At 45.2% G+C, this 16,822-nt stretch overlaps 1 protein-coding gene across 10 annotated transcripts in view; it reads left to right on the plus strand.

Moving 5' to 3' along the window:
- SORBS3 (sorbin and SH3 domain containing 3) overlaps window positions 1–16,822 on the plus strand; it is a 293,967-nt gene that overhangs the window by 256,789 nt on the left and 20,356 nt on the right. For all 10 annotated transcript variants that reach the window (XM_069214033.1, XM_069214036.1, XM_069214035.1 and 7 more), the window contains 6 exons: window positions 820–866; window positions 1,827–1,941; window positions 9,120–9,245; window positions 9,607–10,221; window positions 12,521–12,624; window positions 14,353–14,459. In XM_069214033.1, the coding sequence (XP_069070134.1) occupies window positions 820–866; window positions 1,827–1,941; window positions 9,120–9,245; window positions 9,607–10,221; window positions 12,521–12,624; window positions 14,353–14,459 (1,114 nt within the window). The remainder of the gene's footprint in view (window positions 1–819; window positions 867–1,826; window positions 1,942–9,119; window positions 9,246–9,606; window positions 10,222–12,520; window positions 12,625–14,352; window positions 14,460–16,822) is intronic.

A 16,822-nucleotide genomic window follows, 5' to 3' on the forward strand; every position in this document is an offset into this window, starting at 1 on the left:
TCATTGTTCGACCATGACTCATTAATCTTCTGAGATGGTCTTGTGTCCATCTGTATGGTTCCTCTGTCAGTCTCTAGCACTCACTCAATTACTCAGTGGCACACATCATCAGTCTGCAATCCTGCCTCTTTCCCGTCAGGTTCTCATTTGGTTTAGCACACAGGCTCAGAGTACGTGTGCTAAGCATTTTGTGAGTATGCATGGAACTCATTTTGGGCACTCAGTTTGTGAGTGTCAAGAAGAGTTCTCATTTTGAGAGCGGGTAGGAAACGTGTTATGTGAATGTGCAACACACTCTGTTACTTCGAAAGATGCAAATTAGCTGTGATTGCACTAGGCACCTATTCCATTGCCGTGGCGGGAGTTAGTTCAGTCAGTGTGCAGGGCACTCACTAGGTGAATGTGCATGGACTCTTTCGGCAAGTCATTCGGTGAGCCTATTGGGTACTCATTCCGTAAATTTGCATTGGGCTTTATCTTTGAATGTGCAGGATGTTCCCCCCACGAGTGCAGGTTTCTAACCTGTTATAAGGCAGTCAGTTGTGGGTATCTGTCATTTTGTCACTGTGCAGGACACTTGTTCTGTTAATCTGCTGGGCCCATGACCTGTTAGTGTGCTTGTGACTCATTCTGTGAATGTGCAAGGCGCTAATTCTATGAGTGTTTAAGGCTGGCATTCCTTGTTTGGGCAGGGCACTCATTCAATGAGTGCTAAAGGCGCAAATTACAAAAAAAAGTGCAGCAGACTAATTCCTTTGATGGGCAGGTTGCTAATCCTGTGGTTGTTCCCACTAATTTCAGTATTTTCCTGATTTGCAGATGAAAGCTGCTCGTGTCAAGTTTGACTTCCAAGCTCAGTCGGCAAAGTAAGTACCAAGCATCTCATCTTCCAGGCACAGTCTCAATAATCTGTCCCCTTGGACAGGAATTCCTAACAGAAATCTATCAAATCAGAAAATGTTCTCTCATGGCATCGTATCATTTCAACTGTCACTCTTGATTAATCATTCATTTGTAACTCCAGTTCCAAGCTTAACTTTCCCCCAAAATGGGTATTAGATTTGCATTTTGGAAATGATTGCACAAATAATCAGTGTGTTCTACATGGGATCATAAATATCCTTTAAGGGTACTTTCCTTTTCCTGTACTCCTTGACCTTTACCCCGCAGTGTTATGTTTTCTAGTTAGATCAGTAAATAGTACAAGTATTTAAGAATTACGTTTTTGTAGCGACCATTCATTCACTTGAATGCGTATTATTCAGTACCAGACTGGGTTCTGAATACCGCAGTAAACTTTCTTTAAAACAAAATAATTAAACCCCTTAGGGAAGATAATGCTTTTATCCAACCTTTCTGCGTGAATAATGTCAATTAAGTGCTCATTGATGAAGAGACAGCAGGGCTACACCTCCTTATGGGGCAAACATGCTAATATGTTAGAGACCCACGTCCCACAATCCAGAGAAAATCACAGCATTCTTGAAAACAATCTCTCAAGAGGTACCACAACACTGCATCAACAGATGTGCTTCCTAAAGGATGGGGGCCTTCAATGTCCCAGGTAGTCTTTCTCAAGAGACAGCACTACCAAACATTCAGGAAGTCCCCTCTGTTTCAGTTATAAATCATCTCAACTTCATTGTGTACTGGGAAGAAAATGGAGCACACCTGGCTTATGAGGTCTCGACCTGGAAGCAGAATTTCCACAGTTCTCTGAACTCCTCTCAAGAGAAGATGCACAGCTAAATCCTCTCTGTCCCCTTCTCCTTCACTGTTGGTTCATGGGTTATTCTGGCCTTCCATCTTGCGCTTTTACCTTTCAGGGAGCTGACCGTGCAGAAGGGTGACATTGTATACATCCACAAGCAGGTGGACAAGAACTGGTTTGAAGGGGAGCATCATGGTAGAGTGGGCATCTTCCCCACCAACTATGTGGAGGTAAGAGGATGTCTGCTTGCAGTGATTAGTTTGAGAGCCAGTTTTGGGGTCTGTGCACAAGTAGCTCTGTTTAAGGTCTGTGAAGGGGCACTAATGTGGCTGTACACTTGAAAGTCTACTCTGGAGGCTGTAACATGGTCATTTTCCCAATGGAGTTGTGACAACGAAATAATATACAGTTATAGTCCGCTACCAAGGGCTAGGCCAGACAGTAAAGGCCCTCCACTTCAATGATAGGCCTGAAGTACGGGCGAGGACCTGTAATGAGGGAGAGAGCCATTTACAACCCAAATAGCCAGTGGCAAGAGGGTTACAATGCTTTTGAAACATTTCCTCCAATGAGGATACAATGTCCTAAATCAAACAAACAGAAAGATGACCATTGGAATGTTGTAGCAGAAGGACGAAACCAACCATTATTGGGATGGTTCAATACTATATTGAGGTAATTGATATCAATTCACAAAAATGTCACATTCACTACCTCGTGTTCTACTGCATTGACAAGGTAAGTATATAATTATTGTTTTTAACTCCACATCTACTTTCATAGACTTACTGTAGGAAGTTGGCTCTGTATGCACTATTTCAAAGTAAGGAATAGTATGCACAGAGTCCAAGGGTTCCCCTTAGAGGTAAGATAGTGGCAAAAAGAGATAATACTAATGCTCTATTTTGTGGTAGTGTGGTCGAGCAGTAGGCTTATCCAAGGAGTAGTGTTAAGCATTTGTTGTACATACACATAGACAATAAATGAGGTACACACACTCAGAGACAAATCCAGCCAATAGGTTTTGTTATAGAAAAATATCTTTTCTTAGTTTATTTTAAGAACCACAGGTTCAAATTCTACATGTAATATCTCATTCGAAAGGTATTGCAGGTAAGTACTTTAGGAACTTCAAATCATCAAAATTGCAGGTATACTTTTCAAGTTATTCACAAATAGCTGTTTTAAAAGTGGACACTTAGTGCAATTTTCACAGTTCCTAGGGGAGGTAAGTATTTGTTAGGTTAACCAGGTAAGTAAGACACTTACAGGGCTTAGTTCTTGGTCCAAGGTAGCCCACCGTTGGGGGTTCAGAGCAACCCCAAAGTCACCACACCAGCAGCTCAGGGCCGGTCAGGTGCAGAGTTCAAAGTGGTGCCCAACACGCATAGGCTAGAATGGAGAGAAGGGGGTGCCCCGGTTCCGGTCTGCTTGCAGGTAAGTACCCGCGTCTTCGGAGGGCAGACCAGGGGGGTTTTGTAGGGCACCGGGGGGGACACAAGCCCACACAGAAATTTCACCCTCAGCGGCGCGGGGGCGGCCGGGTGCAGTGTAGAAACAAGCGTCGGGTTCGCAATGTTAGTCTATGAGAGATCTCGGGATCTCTTCAGCGCTGCAGGCAGGCAAGGGGGGGGTTCCTCGGGGAAACCTCCACTTGGGCAAGGGAGAGGGACTCCTGGGGGTCACTTCTCCAGTGAAAGTTCGGTCCTTCCGGTCCTGGGGGCTGCGGGTGCAGGGTCTCTCCCAGGTGTCGGGACTTAGGATTCAGAGAGTCGCGGTCAGGGGAAGCCTCGGGATTCCCTCTGCAGGCGGCGCTGTGGGGGCTCAGGGGGGACAGGTTTTTGTACTCACAGTCTTAGAGTAGTCCTGGGGTCCCTCCTGAGGTGTTGGATCTCCACCAGCCGAGTCGGGGTCGCCGGGTGCAGTGTTGCAAGTCTCACGCTTCTTGCGGGGAGCTTGCAGGGTTCTTTAAAGCTGCTGGAAACAAAGTTGCAGCTTTTCTTGGAGCAGGTCCGCTGTCCTCGGGAGTTTCTTGTCTTTTCGAAGCAGGGGCAGTCCTCAGAGGATGTCGAGGTCGCTGGTCCCTTTGGAAGGCGTCGCTGGAGCAGGATCTTTGGAAGGCAGGAGACAGGCCGGTGAGTTTCTGGAGCCAAGGCAGTTGTCGTCTTCTGGTCTTCCTCTGCAGAGGTTTCAGCTAGGCAGTCCTTCTTCTTGTAGTTGCAGGAATCTAATTTTCTAGGGTTCAGGGTAGCCCTTAAATACTAAATTTAAGGGCGTGTTTAGGTCTGGGGGGTTAGTAGCCAATGGCTACTAGCCCTGAGGGTGGGTACACCCTCTTTGTGCCTCCTCCCAAGGGGAGGGGGTCACAATCCTAACCCTATTGGGGGAATCCTCCATCTGCAAGATGGAGGATTTCTAAAAGTCAGAGTCACCTCAGCTCAGGACACCTTAGGGGCTGTCCTGACTGGCCAGTGACTCCTCCTTGTTGCTTTCTTTGTTCCCTCCAGCCTTGCCGCCAAAAGTGGGGGCCGTGGCCGGAGGGGGCGGGCAACTCCACTAAGCTGGACTGCCCTGCTGGGCTGTGACAAAGGGGTGAGCCTTTGAGGCTCACCGCCAGGTGTTACAGCTCCTGCCTGGGGGAGGTGTTAGCATCTCCACCCAGTGCAGGCTTTGTTACTGGCCTCAGAGTGACAAAGGCACTCTCCCCATGGGGCCAGCAACATGTCTCTAGTGTGGCAGGCTGCTGGAACTAGTCAGCCTACACAGACAGTCGGTTAAGTTTCAGGGGGCACCTCTAAGGTGCCCTCTGTGGTGTATTTTACAATAAAATGTACACTGGCATCAGTGTGCATTTATTGTGCTGAGAAGTTTGATACCAAACTTCCCAGTTTTCAGTGTAGCCATTATGGTGCTGTGGAGTTCGTGTTTGACAGACTCCCAGACCATATACTCTTATGGCTACCCTGCACTTACAATGTCTAAGGTTTTGTTTAGACACTGTAGGGGTACCATGCTCATGCATTGGTACCCTCACCTATGGTATAGTGCACCCTGCCTTAGGGCTGTAAGGCCTGCTAGAGGGGTGTCTTACCTATACTGCATAGGCAGTGAGAGGCTGGCATGGCACCCTGAGGGGAGTGCCATGTCGACTTACTCGTTTTGTTCTCACTAGCACACACAAGCTGGCAAGCAGTGTGTCTGTGCTGAGTGAGAGGTCTCCAGGGTGGCATAAGACATGCTGCAGCCCTTAGAGACCTTCCTTGGCATCAGAGCCCTTGGTACTAGAAGTACCAGTTACAAGGGACTTATCTGGATGCCAGGGTCTGCCAATTGTGGACACAAAAGTACAGGTTAGGGAAAGAGCACTGGTGCTGGGGCCTGGTTAGCAGGCCTCAGCACACCTTCAATTGTAAACATAGCATCAGCAAAGGCAAAAAGTCAGGGGGCAACCATGCCAAGGAGGCATTTCTTTACATTTACCTTGCGATGTAGTGTTAGGTCAAAAAAATATTATTGTCATGCAGTATTTCATATATTGTACAAAGCAGTGGTACACCATTATTGGTGCTCTACCAGAGTGGTTCCCAACCTTTTGACTTCTGTGGACCCCCACTTTAGCATTACTAGTAACCCCACTAAATTATTATTGAAATCTGGGGACCCCCTCCCTCACACACTGAGTCATTACTGAAAGTTGGGGACCAAATCTGATGATATTATTTAATTTTCTGAGCAGTCACTGACCCCCTGAGGAGGCTTTGCGGACCCCCAGGGGTACCCGGACCACAGGTGGGAACCACTGCTCTACCACACAACTGCTGCAATGGAACTCCTAACAGTAAAATGTTCCAGTATGTGACTGCACAAAGGGGAGTTATGGTGCTGCACAGAAGAGCCTAAACAGTGCTTTAACACCTGACTGTGTACTTGAGAGTGGCTGGTAGTCCATTAACATTTGACAATGAGGAATGTGCTTGAACGAAACTTAGGCAGAGGGAGGGGAATTGCTGCATCTGTTCAGGGATTTCAGAGGTTCAGACAACCTCGTCGCTGCCTTTCTGTCCAAGATAAAAAATATTTTGGACGTTTTAACAAACAGGTCGTTCATCACTGTAACGGACAAATAGATTACAAGGCCAAAAGGAAGGAAGGCTAACAACACCTGAGCCGGGCTCATTACAGGCCAGTGCATGGTGCTGGTGTCCCTAGAAGTTCTGGAGTCGGATCTAAGAAGAGAGCCTTAGTTTGAATGAACCGTTTATTCTGTTCCCTCCAGATTTGCTCTCCACTATCTCCAAAAAGCAGTTGTGTCTGCCTCTAAAACTGATCCTAAATTACAAGTTGATAACCAGCATTGGCAAACCCAATAGGTGTAGTGTAGTCTTATTTTTGTTTTATTGCAAGCATACATACAAACATGAAAAAAGAACACACAGTGCTACCTAAATGTTGCTGCCATATGCTTGCAATATAAATATTTAAAACCATACACAAAATAATGTTATAGCAGTACAGATGCTTCCTAGAAGCCAGGAGTACTAAGAACTAGTATAATTTTAATTTTTTGTTTTGTTTTAATGTACATAAGAGGAAAATACAGTTCTTATTGGAGGAAAGAAAATATATGATTGGTTTTGAATTACTGTAACCTGAAGACCTGGTTTAAAGACACAAGGGTTAATATAAAAGGATGTGGAACTGAAAGAAAAGCATTGGCAAAGTAAAGTATTGGTTCCCCAGCCCTTTCACTGAATTGGATTCCTTTCTAGGCGGAGCTGAATGGGAAAAATGCCATCCCTCATAATCGCAAGTGCCAGTGGGCGAAATTGCCTGAATTGTTGCCCCAGGCTGTATGCTGTGGTGGGCGGGAGCCAACTGTCAGTGACAGTTGAACGGATCAGTAGATGAAGAGGGCTACCATAAACCCCTTGATGTATGTTAGGAAGTATGTATTTTGTGCATAATTACACGAGCCCGGTGAGACAGATCAAGGTGATCCAAATCACCTTGATGTATGTATAAATGAAAATATGTTTATTTATGAATCTTCATGTATTATTTTACCCTGGTGACATAGCAATATATGTTTGTAGGCCAGACAAAAAAAAAAAACATGAGAAGATGTATTTTAGGAGGAAGCTTAGAAAAGAAGATGGGTGCTCTTATCAGTAAAACATAAATACATGTTTTTCTTGGGAGCTATTTTCTGTGGGCATCCTTGATCCAGCCGCCTAAGGATATCCAGAAGGCCTTGGCTCAAAGTCATTTGTATCAGAGAACCACCTGCTCTCTAAGCTCCGCAGCAGTAGTTCATTTGTCACCCGGGTAATTTGCAATGAATGTTCCTATTTCCAGGACTTAAAGAATCTGATGAGACGTTGTTGCTGCTCTAAAGATTAAGTAACGCTTCTCCCAACATAGCTCTTCTTTGGGCCAGACGTAAATAATCCATATCATCCGATGGCACATACATATTGTTTGGTGACAAGGAAAACAAGTTTTCATGTTTATTCTGTATTCTGGAGGAGTAGGCTCAACCCGCTGTACACAAACCCATTGGATGCCAACTTAGTGTCCCATTGCTTGATACACAGCCGTATGTATGAGATGCTCCCACTTGAATGTATGGTCATTAACACTGAGCCTTTATTGTTAGGGTGAGCGCCCTAAGAAAATATAGTGAGCTGGAAGCTCCGTTTATATTACCGACAGAAATTTTAACAAAAATGTGTATACATATTTGTAAGATTTAACAGTTTGTGGCTTCTTGTAATGGTCCCAGAATGCTCCTTTTTTATATGCAAAATACATTTAAAGCACTCAAGGGAACTGCGACAGAGTGAGATTAAGTGATTTAGCAAAACAATTGTGCGATGTGGTTAAGTAGATAATGTGAGAATAGAAGTGATCCCTTTGATCCCCAGTTGGTAACACTTGCATTGGGCCACAAGAGTAATCAGAGTTTATTTACAAAAATATTTGTGAAATTGAGTGAATGTTTAAAAGTAAATTTGCCTGGGAATTCACAAGACAAATCAACAAACTTTAAAGACACTTATTTTACAAGCAAAGAAATGCTATATCCTGAACTCTGCTCTCTATACTCAGAACTCCAGGATAATTAGTGTTGACTTATTCAGAGCCCTACCATAACCAGAATGCTAGCCTAAACAGAGCTATTTCATAAAGAAAAGAGAGCCTGTGAATATTTCAAGTATTTGACATAATGTGAGACCTGGTATGTTGAGACTTGTAGAATCGCAAAGGTGGCATAATCATAGCATTATTAGAATTCTAACCCTGATCTTATAAATGCCCTGTCATATTCAGAGAGCTTATTATTTTTCTCAAATAACAGAATGCTGTATAGTGTGTAACCTTATTGCATGGTACCAAATGGACAAGTAGATATCCAAAGCAATTTGTTCCTTGGACAAGTAAACATTTTATGAAATTACACACCCCTTATTGGATACATACATCCAGGCTCTGTTGATAAGATCTGCTCTCCCTGTTCTTTCAGTCCTGTTTTTTTCCCTTGGCAAGGGCTCCTCTTCTGGTGAGATTCAAATTTCATATGAGATCATCTGTTGGAGAGGTCTACTGTGTCTGTGGTAGATTCTCCTGTCATGCCTTCTGTTTTCTGTGTAAAGACTCCTCCCTCAGCAAGGGCTCCTCTCAAGGTGGGGATTCCTCCCTTTGTGAGGTTGAAACTTCAGAGGGTGTCCTCTCGGAGAGGGCTGCTGAATTGGCATGTGACTGGGCCTCTTGGTGTAGGACTTCTCAGTTGGAATGAGACTTCTCTTTTTAGTATACAATTGTTCTCTTTGTATGGGACTCCTCTTTTGGTCCGGGTCTACGCTCTCTGTTGAATCTTTTCTCTTTATTGGTTCTGTTATCTTCACTGGATCTTCTTGTTTAGGTATGCTGTCTCCTCTGTGGTGTTTCTATTTCTTGGTGAGGTCTGCTCTTTTTTAGCAGAGTTTTCACCCTTAATTCGGACTCCTCTTCTGTTAGGGCACTTATGTCATGTTTGGCTTGTCTCTTGGTAGATTCTCCCTTCTAGCGGGTCTTAGTAGGGGAACCTCTCTCTAGGGACCTCTTTCTTAAAGACTGCTTACCTCTTTCTCTGCTCTTTTTTAATCGCATTTGGTTGGGTTTGCTCTCAGTTGTATCTTCTCTATGGAAATTCCCTGCTCTCTAAGTGTGAGCTTTGCTTGAACACAGTTCTGTTCCCTTGGTATGGGTTGCTCACTCTCTCGTGTCTGGGCTCCTCTGTCAGGACATAGATGCTCTTTTGTTGTGTGTTCTCCTGTCTCTAAGGACTAAGCATTTGCTGCTGCTCTCTACATAAGTTTGAGTTTTCAGTGTTTGTTTCTACATTTCTCTTTTTTTTACCTTATGGCAGGTACTCCCTCCAACTGAGATCCCTAAGCCAATTAAGCCCCCCACTATCCAGGTCTTGGAGTATGGGGAGGCCCTCGCCCAGTACACCTTCAAAGGGGACCTTCCTGTGGAGTTATCCTTTCGAAAGGTAAGGCACAAGTATGCGGTCATTGCTGTATGAAGCACTTGAATCATCACCAACTCCATCCAAGGAACTGACTCCCCTTGAATACTGCCTGGATGCGTTGAATCTCCAAAGAACGGTGTATGAATACTGGTCGTATAAGGTTTTATGGCATGGTGTACTAGCTTGGCTGCAGAAGAGATGTATTGAATATTTTGTGAGCGTTGTGGATGAGCTGTAAGGAACATTGTTGAACAGAGACTCCAGGGTAGTTGTATAAAATGGCTCAGGCACATTTGCTGTGAGGGAGCACTCTATCTAGAAGAATATAGAGAACTTCTAATGGCTAGTAAGAGTGACTCACCCTTGCTTATCCTTCCCACAGGGTGAGCAGATCAGCCTGATCCGTCGAGTAGATGAGAACTGGTATGAGGGCCGCATCTCGGGAACAAGCCGCCAGGGGATCTTCCCAGCCAACTATGTACAAGTGGTGAAGGAGCCACGGGTAAAAGGAGCTGAGGATCTTCCCGGATCACCTAAACTTTTGACATCTGGGCAGAATAGTCGACTAAGCCCAGCTGTGTCTCCATCGCCTCAGAGTCCTGCTGCACGGGGTCCTTCTCCAAGTTCTGTCCGGGCCTCGTCACCTGGCTCAAGCAATGTTCATCGTTCCTTAGACTCCCCATCATTCCTAGCCATGAAGAACTCACAGTCACCCCTTCCTCACAGAGGGGGCTCTCCTAGCCTCCAGCAAGGTGACACTGGTGTACTGTCATCCTCCCCCCGGGGCTACAGCTTCACTTATCCAGCCACTCCTAAAGACCAGGTAGCCCCCAATAACCAGGCATCAAGGAACCTACAGCAGACATCTCCAAATCAGAACCAAGGAGGGCCAGGCCCAGACCACAGAGCCACAAATCTGCAGAGTCCTGTTGTTCAGCCTCCTCACCAACAGTCTGCCCGTTCTCTGGCACAGCCGACTGGGATGTCGCAGCCTCAGGTGAGTGCCCTTCACAATACTACAGCTGCGGTGAGGAGCAATGTATGTATGTATATGATATTTGTGTAGCACAACCCTAGTGAGAGGCAGTAGAGGGCTGTATAAGGTCAAAGGCATAGTCTGAGTGATTGGCAGGGAAGCAGGGTTCTGAGAGTGGAGGTGGACTTCAGAGGGGTGTGCCATTAGCTCTTTTCCAAATTAGAGCCAGGTTGGGCCACCCTTATGGATACAGGAATATATTCAGTGAGTATTTCCTATTTCTTTTTGTTTAAATCTCTAATCTAGTCACCAACCTGGCAGACAGTGTGAGTAAACACAAAGCTTGGCTATGTACTGTGGGCTTTCCAGTGTCTACACTGTAGATAACTGTGTGCCATGGTACTTGTGCAGCACTCTTTTCAGATTGGTTGTTACAGGGTCTCTTAGAGTCCTCAGATCTTGTTAGTGATTCAAAGATGTAAATATATACCACCCCATGGTCTATACTCAGTGATTATTAATCTTTAAAACCACAGCCCACTTTATAGAATGACAGACTTTCGTGACCCACCTAGCTTTAACGGACAGGAGGCTGCGATTTATTTCAAGGAATTAAGATTGGGTGATAGGTCACTGTAATTTGCACAGACATGCAGTTTTACTGAAAAGACTATATTCCGCACAAATGATAATTTGTGGAAATCAGGATTCAATTAATATATTTCATGTGTACATCACCAAGTAACGTGTCTTGATTTGTTTTGATTCTATTAAAATCTCTCTCTATCATGCTTCAGTGTTACAAAAAATGTGCTTAATTTTCTCTTTTGAACTGCTGAATGCGTACAGTTCATTTACAGGTATTTCTATTTATTTGTGTGTTAGACAAAAATTGACATCCTGCAGCATTTCCTTTTACACACTTGACCCTCGGCAAATTTGTAACATATTTCACTTTGCTTTTCTTTCTCTGACTTCAAAGTGAGCAGTCTGTAAACAGCAATCCCTGTGTTAAAAAAACAAGCAGGAATTTGTCATAAGAAAGAGCCTGACATTTGACGTCTGTCCTTAAAGCGCCACAAATATGACAAGATAGACACAAAAATTTAAAGCCCAACAGGCTCCATTCATTGACAGGTTATTTGGTCTGCCTTAAAGTCACAGAGCGACAAGGCACTAAAGTCATGTATGATCCTTATGACGTGATGTAATTGACCAACTCATGCGGTGCCCACATCACCCCCTTTGCAAATGTGGAGGTGTGTAACCGCCACCCTTTAGTCATATACCTTATCCTGTGCAACATTGTTGTCATATGTGTTCAGTACAATCGTACGAACAAATATACTCTCACAGCGTCGGAACCTTAACCAGTTTCCTCGTGTAAGGTGGTCTCCTTTGAGTAAACCACAACTAGTCATCTTTTTGTTTGTATTTTTTATAATTAAAAGTGGTATGTGTATTTCAAATTTTAGAGAGAGTCTCTTATTTATCAGAACTATATAACACATGGCATGTAATGTAGATCAAGGCTCCAAAAAACGTAAAAGTTGATCAAACGTCAGAAATACCTTAATTAACAAATATTTCTTTCTAAAAGCTCAAAAAGCCCACGGATATCATCCCTTGGTGTTTCATGTTCTTGGAACATTGGAGGTCTAAGGACTTCTAAATACAACCAAGTAGAATCTAGCGCCAACTAACAGGTCAGGGCATGCAAAGAAACTTAGCTCAAAATGTTGTGGCTTACGAGAAACACATCTGGTGGCCCTGTTATGGCTGATTTATCTGCATGTGTTACGGGCTGACTTATCTGTCCCTGTGTTTGGTGTCAGTGTTGCAGACTGTGTTTTCTGCCCTTGTATTTGTGTCAATGTAGCAGGCTGGCTTTTCTGCTCCAATGCATGTTAGTATTTCAGACTAGTTTACATGCCTTTGTGCTTGATAGAAGTTTTACAGGCCTGCTTCTCTGGCCCTGTCCATAGGATCAGAATAACAGCATGGCTTCTCTGCCTCTGTCCCTGATGCCAGTGTTGAAAGGTTGCCTCTCTGGTTCTGTGTTTGATGCCAGCATTGCATGTTGGCTGTTGTGTCACTGTTTCAAGATGGCTTTTTCTACCCTTGTGCATGGTATCAGTATTGTAAGCTGTGTGTATTTTGTCATTGGCAATAATGTTGGTGTTACAGACTGGGTGCTCTCCTAAAGGTGTGGGGCATTGTCGAAAGGCTGTTTCCTCTGCCCCCCCTGCAAGGTCTCTGTGTTACAGGCTGAAGTTGTGCTTGAGCTTCGCAGTTCACCATCTTGTGTTTATTTCTGCAGAACTCTGCTCTGGACAAGTCTGGAAGTAGCAGCCATCCACGCGCGGAGGAGTCTCGGCTTCCCCGGGTGTCCCCCAAGAACGGCTCTGATATCCACTGGGATGTGTGAGTTCATGACATGTTTCACTAAAGCGTGAGGCAAGGGAACGATCTGGGGACCCGAGCGCGCATAGAGTGCAGAAGGCGAGGGCCGAGAACCCTGGAAATGACTACTTGGCCCTACCTTAGGACACGTAGACCCAAATAGCTTTTTCCAGGGCCACCTACTGGCCAAGATGGGGTTTACTCCTGCAAGAACACTGACCTTGTGGAGGGAAGGCAGGTCAGTGCTCTTACAGCAGCACTATGGAGGCGGAGACAAATACTGCTTTTCCAGTGATTGCCGGACTGAAGGGGCATTCCCCGAGGGAGGTTAAGAGGTGGAGAGCTCACTGACAAATGTTGACCTGAAGGTAGACCCTGGGCAAGGAGATCCAAGGACTGTTTTTATGCTGACCTATGGTGGCCACATGTAGAAGTGCTGATGAAGTAACAAGTCCATGCCCTACAGAGGCCCCTTCTGGCCAGGCTGGGAGTGCTGCTGGGGAGAGCGAAGGTTCTTCTACAGATATACATGGGCATGAGTTGAAGGGACCACCCTTTAGTGCCGCTCGGGCTGATATTATGGTGGATGTAATTCAGACCCCGATGATGGAGAGCCAGGCACTGCTCGTATAGTAACGTACTGGTCAGTGCTCCCTGACAGTTACAGCCCCTCCGACGCTAGCGTGCATTCAAAAGCATCTCACCTTTACCACCGATATGCTGTCATTTTTCATTTACTGTCCCACGTTTGCTTTAAATATGTAAAGCCAGGTCCGGCTTTAGTGTTTAGAGGCTCCTGGTGCAACAATCTTTATTTGAGCTCCTTTTCTACAGATCCCCTCACTGCCACCTTCCAGCAGTGCCACTCACCTCTCCACAGCCCCTCTTTCACATACATTTCTTTTGTTTTCTAGCGCTACTCATACTAACCCTAGGTTGCCAGAGCACGTTACACTACACACACGCTATACAGAGGCAATGCATCTTACGTATGTAAATCCGTCTATAGGAAATTTTACACAAACCACTGAGCATTATCTGTCTGCATGTACAAGCTCTTCGAAGCAGACACATCAACCCTCCATCCTACGTTATAAGACAAAACGTCGATCTCATGCCAACAGAACCATTGATCACCTACATTATCTTGGCATTTTTATGGTTGCCGGAAAACTTAGGGACACACAATAAAACAGCGGGTGTTTTTAAAAGCAAAAGTTATTTGTGAACCCAGCGCCTCTCCCGGGGTCAGCGCCAGGTGCGGCTGCAGCAATCGGACCTCCCTACAGCCGGCCCTGTGTCAACTGTCAAAAATAAACATTTTCCCATGTAATCGCGCATTGGAGGTTAAGCAGTGAATCATCATGTTCTCGAACATTTGCAGTTTTGTAGCGTGAGACTCAAACTGCAAAACTATTCTAACAGGTAAGTAACTAGTTTAGTATTTCTGTACCTCACCTTCAGGTTTCAGGGGAAGCAAATAAATATATTCTTCAGGAAGCATGGGCAAATGGAGGTCCTCAGATGGTTCGAACACCGGGAATAGAAATGCAGTTGAAGTACTAAGGCCTTTAGGAAGTGGAAAGTCAGGGTCAAGCCTTTTAAATGCCTTGTTAACGTGCAACAGTTGCGGCCAGCGTTCTTTTCTGCTCTTACACTGACATCTGCTGGTTAAGGCTGGGAGTGCTACTGAGGGGAAACCTAAAGAGCAAACACTGAGCCAACTCCTGTCTGACTCTTGTCCTGCAGATACCGAGCACTTTATCACTACACCCCCCACAACGAGGATGAACTGGAGCTGATCGAAGGCGACTTGGTGAACGTCATGCAGCAATGCGATGATGGCTGGTTTGTAGGTGAGTGATCAGGCAAGTCACTCCAAGACTGATTGTAAGCTGCAGGATCCCCAGTACCTGCTTCTGGAAAGAGCGGAAGTGCTGTTTGTTGTGCATGGGCGTAAAACACACAGATGTGGGGTGTGCTTAGTATGGTGTGGGGAGTGGGTGTAAACCTGTTGGCCTTATGGTATGGTGTGGCAGAGGTTGTGCTTGTTGGGCTATACGACTCTGGCTGTGGCCAAAGATGTAGGAACCCAGGCTCCGGCTCATGCTGTAGGATGCTAGGACTGATTTAGGACCACATACTTTGAAGGAATGTGTAAGAGTGGCAGTGGGGGATTGTTAATCACATTTGTAGAGTCATTTGACAACTAGATATCTCGGGCAGCCAACAGATCTTGAAACCAGTCTCCAGGACTGGGCGTCAGTTTTAGATTCACGTGCTGTGTAGTATTCTGCCATCTAATGATTTGTGTGAACAACCAATTTCAATATTTTGTGCATCAATTTGAGGGTACGCCTGTCATCAGACTCATTGTAATGTTCACCCCAACCCCACAGTCCTCCTTGCAGCAGCCCCATCATCTGATTAGTTTATCCACCATCATGTGTTGTCCTGCATACACAGGCCAGAAAAACAAGAAATTGAAGGTGGAGTCTGTGTTGAATGCATTTTAGTTTTCTGGGCAGAACCATGGGAAGCTGGACCGGACATGCCTACGGTCTGGAGCCAAATGTGATGCTTCCAGATGGAGTGTCTCAAGCTGTCTGGACAGGATGCCTTTAACTGCCAGCATTTGTTTACATGGGAGAATGTGAAGCAGTGGCTGGAGTACAGAAGGTACAATGCAGCATCTGAGGTCAGGAGTCTACAAGCCATAAGCCAAAAGCGCGGGCACCCGCTAGATGTGTCTAGCAGGACACAAGGGTCTTGCTCCCCATGGGGCCTTTCTGACTTGGGGTTAAGGTTCCGTGACACGTCAGACTATCTGGTTTAGTATAACCGCACTTGTCTATGTTTTGTAATTGTGTTTTACATATATATATTTATTTATATCAGCTTGGAGTGTTACAAGTTGTTTTTCTTCAAAGAATCTTTTCAAGTCACAAGATCGAGTTACTTCTCCTCTCAGTGATAGTGCGCATGGGCATCAAGTCCTTTACTAGATTATTTTCTTTCCGCCGTGGGTTCGGGCGTGTTTCCTCTCGCTCCGGTAGATCTTGGTATTTTCTGAACTTTATTCTAACTTTCTATTAACGTCAGTATAGTTTCAATTCCATTTTCCACTCTTTATATTTGATCCGATTTCGATCATCGGGGTCGATTTCATGCCCTTAGGGGCGACCTCGCCCTTGTTGGGCCTACTTCAACACATTGCAGTCGAACAATGTTAGGCTGATAGAACAGACTCCATTTCGGTTCTGTCCTTTGTGTCACAACAAATTTCCCTACACCAATCAGCATTTGGTGTGTAATCTGTGCCTGTCTCCGGAACACAGAGAAAAGACCTGCAATGCTTGTAGATCGTTTCGATCCAAAAAGACTCTCTGGGACCGAAGAGCGTGTCGACTGGAGATGGCGTCCAAATCGTCAGAACACATACTGACATCTTTGGAGAAGAACACGCGCAAGAAGTAGTAGGACAACTCGTACCCATCTCATTTGCAGATTTTGACTCAAATCGAGATTCTGACAATCAATCCCACCGGCGCAGTACTTGAGTACATCAGCCCCGTCACACCAAACAAAGACAATTAAAAAGACTCCTGCATAGGTTTTCGGTCCTCCACTGCCTTCGGGCCCATGGTCAGACACAAATGATACCTTCGGATGACCAACCTTCGGGTTCGGCACAGAAGCAAAACACCATGGTGCATTCAGCATCTACCAAACAGCCTGCTACATCTGTTTTGGTACTGAGTCGAAAATCAAACTTTTCCATCTCGGAGTCGAAAAAACATAACTACACTTTCAGAGCAGACATTTTCAGTCCAAGTCAAGCATTCCGTATCGAAACCTTCGGAATCGAAAACTGGCAGTAGTAAACATTCTGCAGCTACTGAAATGTAACCTAAATTAGAGGTTATGGACGCTAAACAGCGCAAACTTCACATACAGAAGGAAACAGGAAAGATCATAGCCTCTCCTTCTCCAACAATTAAAAGAAATTTCACATTTCAAGAGACTTTGGACTCGCGGCCTCCACCTATCAAAGTCTTGAAACAGAAGGAGAAACAAAAGGCAACCACCTCAGCCTTCACCACCACATTCTCCTTGTCTTCCTTCTACCCCACCACCACCACCTACACCTACACATTCAGCACAGTTCTCTCCACAGGCATCATCTGCATCACCACTTAGGGATGATTTAAGTGATCCT

The sequence above is a fragment of the Pleurodeles waltl genome, chromosome 11 (genome assembly GCF_031143425.1).
Source record: "Pleurodeles waltl isolate 20211129_DDA chromosome 11, aPleWal1.hap1.20221129, whole genome shotgun sequence".
In the NCBI taxonomy this organism is placed as follows: Eukaryota; Metazoa; Chordata; class Amphibia; order Caudata; family Salamandridae; genus Pleurodeles; species Pleurodeles waltl.